This window comes from Vigna radiata, chromosome 8 (assembly GCF_000741045.1).
Source record: "Vigna radiata var. radiata cultivar VC1973A chromosome 8, Vradiata_ver6, whole genome shotgun sequence".
Classification (NCBI taxonomy): domain Eukaryota; kingdom Viridiplantae; phylum Streptophyta; class Magnoliopsida; order Fabales; family Fabaceae; genus Vigna; species Vigna radiata.
The window spans coordinates 10,989,650-10,991,911 of record NC_028358.1 but is presented as its reverse complement, the minus strand read 5'-3'; the positions used below and the strand labels follow the sequence as shown (position 1 = coordinate 10,991,911).

Below are 2,262 nucleotides of genomic sequence, written 5' to 3'. Positions count from 1 at the left end.
CGCTATGCGAGAGACCTCAGGTTTGGGCATCTTTGCGAGCTAATTCGCTATGCGAATTAGGGTGCACTGTGTGAGACCATCTTGTCTCGCCTTGCGAATAGGGTGCGTTGTGCGAATCCCTTGAGTCTAGATTTCTCTTTTGCTCTTGTTTTAGTTGAATTAAGTGTGTCTAATGATTGAAATGCATAGTATGATGGTGGCAATGTTATTAAATTGAAAGTATGTGATTGTATGATGGTTCAACGTAACAAGTGTGGTTATTGGATGTAAGTCCATGATCCTCAAGGAGAGGATCCATGGTGGTGCCTTTTTAGTGTGTTTTTGAATGATTTGCATGGAAGCTCGATCTTGGTGGTTATCTTGAAACAACAATTGTCAATCATTCTCAAGTAGAGAGGATTAAACCATGTCGGGAGTAGTAGTAGAAGGTTTTAGTCTTGGAGGCTTCTAGTATGCTCCAAGGCGCTGTACAGACTAACTTCATGAGTGTGGTAGGGTGAAACTCATTGGCAACGGCTTTGCAAAGTAGTAGAAGCTACCACGAGTGCATGTCCCGCCATAGCTCGGTAATTATTCTAAGTCCGGACGAGTCGGTTTAAAGTGTAACAAGTCTTGTAGTGCAATTCAGTATTCTTGAATGAAATTTACATGTTTTGTGTGATTGTATAACATGATTTTTTGTATATCTAGCTCACCCTTTCTGCTTGTGTGTGTCATGCTTGTGTTGTGTTTTTCTTTTGCAATGATCATCCACTTGGATGTGAGCAAAGGGCAATGAGGTACCTTTGGAGCAGGCATTGTTGGGCAATGATATTGCAACCTAGTCTCCTTAGGATTTTCTTAATTATTTTATGTATTTTGAAATACTCTAATATATAGAAAGTTTTAAGTTATGGCTTTTTTTGGATGACTGTAACCTTAACAACTTATCTGCAAGTCTACTTCTAACTATGTTTTGTATATTTAAATGATGACGTCTATATTATGTTTTCTATATAATTGGGATGTCACATTTATGGTATTAGAGCATTTTTTGTCCTTAGAAAATCCTATAGGTTGTGTGTGTGCCTGGCTTATGCTTGTGTACTCGTAGTTATGTCTAAGTTGGTTGTCCTTGTTTTTCTAAGTTGGACTGATGGTCTTTTCTCTCTGTGTAAGGAGAAGATGGCACCAAGGCGTCCTCCTCCTTCACCACCTCAGCCTAAGCCTTCAGAGTCGACAAGGATGCTAGAGGTTGTACTTCAGGCGATGCAGCAACAGAATGCTGCATTGGTGCAGCAAAATACCATAACCTTGCAGAACCTGGAAGCTGCATGAGTGTCAGCAAAGAACGCCAGAGTGTCGGCTGAAAACACTCAGAGGCAGTTTGTAGAAATGATAACTAGTGGCAGGGCCACTCCAGGCTCTTCTTCTTCTGCAATTCCAGTCCAAGAGTGGAGCTTGGAAAGCTTCCTCCAACATCATCCAACCAGGTTCAATGGGAAGTGCAACCAGATGAAGTCAATCATTGGTTTAGGGACATAGAGATAATATACACTTTCAAGAGGTGTCCAGACGAGAACAAACTGGCATATACTGAATATTTGTTGACTGAGGAAGCTGGCCACTGGTTGAGCAACATGAAAATGATCCTGGAAAGGAGCGTGGGTCCTATTAGTTGGGAGTTATTCAAGACAAAGTTTTACACTAAATACTTTCCCGACAGTGTGAGTTTTTATGAGGAGATTGAATTTCTCCAATTAGTTCAGGGGAGTATGTTAATTATTGAGTATGTTGATCGGTTTAAGCACTTACCCTGGTTTTACACATTGGCTATAGATGAAGAGTGGCAGTGCAGGAAGTTTGAAAATGGTTTGAGGGGAGATATCGAGCTGTTAGTGAAGGGACTACGCATTCAGGAGCTTCCTACTTTGGTGGAGATGGCCTGTGTGATGGAGAAGACCAAGAAAGAAGTTGAAGGGCAGTAGAGTCAACCTATTAGGAGTGGGGGACCATTTGAGTCCCATGGCGGGTTTAGTTCCAAGAGGGCTCCTTACTCTAGACCATCATCTCTAGGTCTATAGGTTCTTCTTCCCAACCCTCAGTGCAGTCAGGGTAGTCTAGCCACTTTGGGGGTTTACGATGCTATTCTTGTGAAGGGCCACATCTATAGTTTATGTGTCCTCAAATGAGTGGCTACCAGAGGTGTAACGTCGGCAGGGGTGAGGGCCACTATGCTAGAGATTGCCCTACAGTCAGGAGGACTGGCCCTCATACACATCA

General features: G+C 42.4%; 1 protein-coding gene across 1 annotated transcript; it reads left to right on the top strand.

Moving 5' to 3' along the window:
• Positions 1-1,095: 1,095 nt before the first annotated feature.
• Positions 1,096-1,967, top strand: LOC106770209. Its single transcript, XM_014656033.1, has 2 exons — positions 1,096-1,272; positions 1,392-1,967. Exons 1-2 carry the CDS (start codon positions 1,096-1,098, stop codon positions 1,965-1,967), a joined length of 753 nt encoding a protein of 250 aa, XP_014511519.1.
• Positions 1,968-2,262: the final 295 nt, after the last annotated feature.

Excerpts from the sequence above, each read along its gene's own strand:
- LOC106770209 (XM_014656033.1), top strand. The coding sequence starts at position 1,096 with ATGTCTAAGTTGGTTGTCCTTGTTTTTCTAAGTTGGACTGATGGTCTT. Across the intron at positions 1,273-1,391 it reads AGCAACAGAATGCTGCATTG|GGCCACTCCAGGCTCTTCTT; the intron begins GTGCAGCAAAAT and ends AACTAGTGGCAG.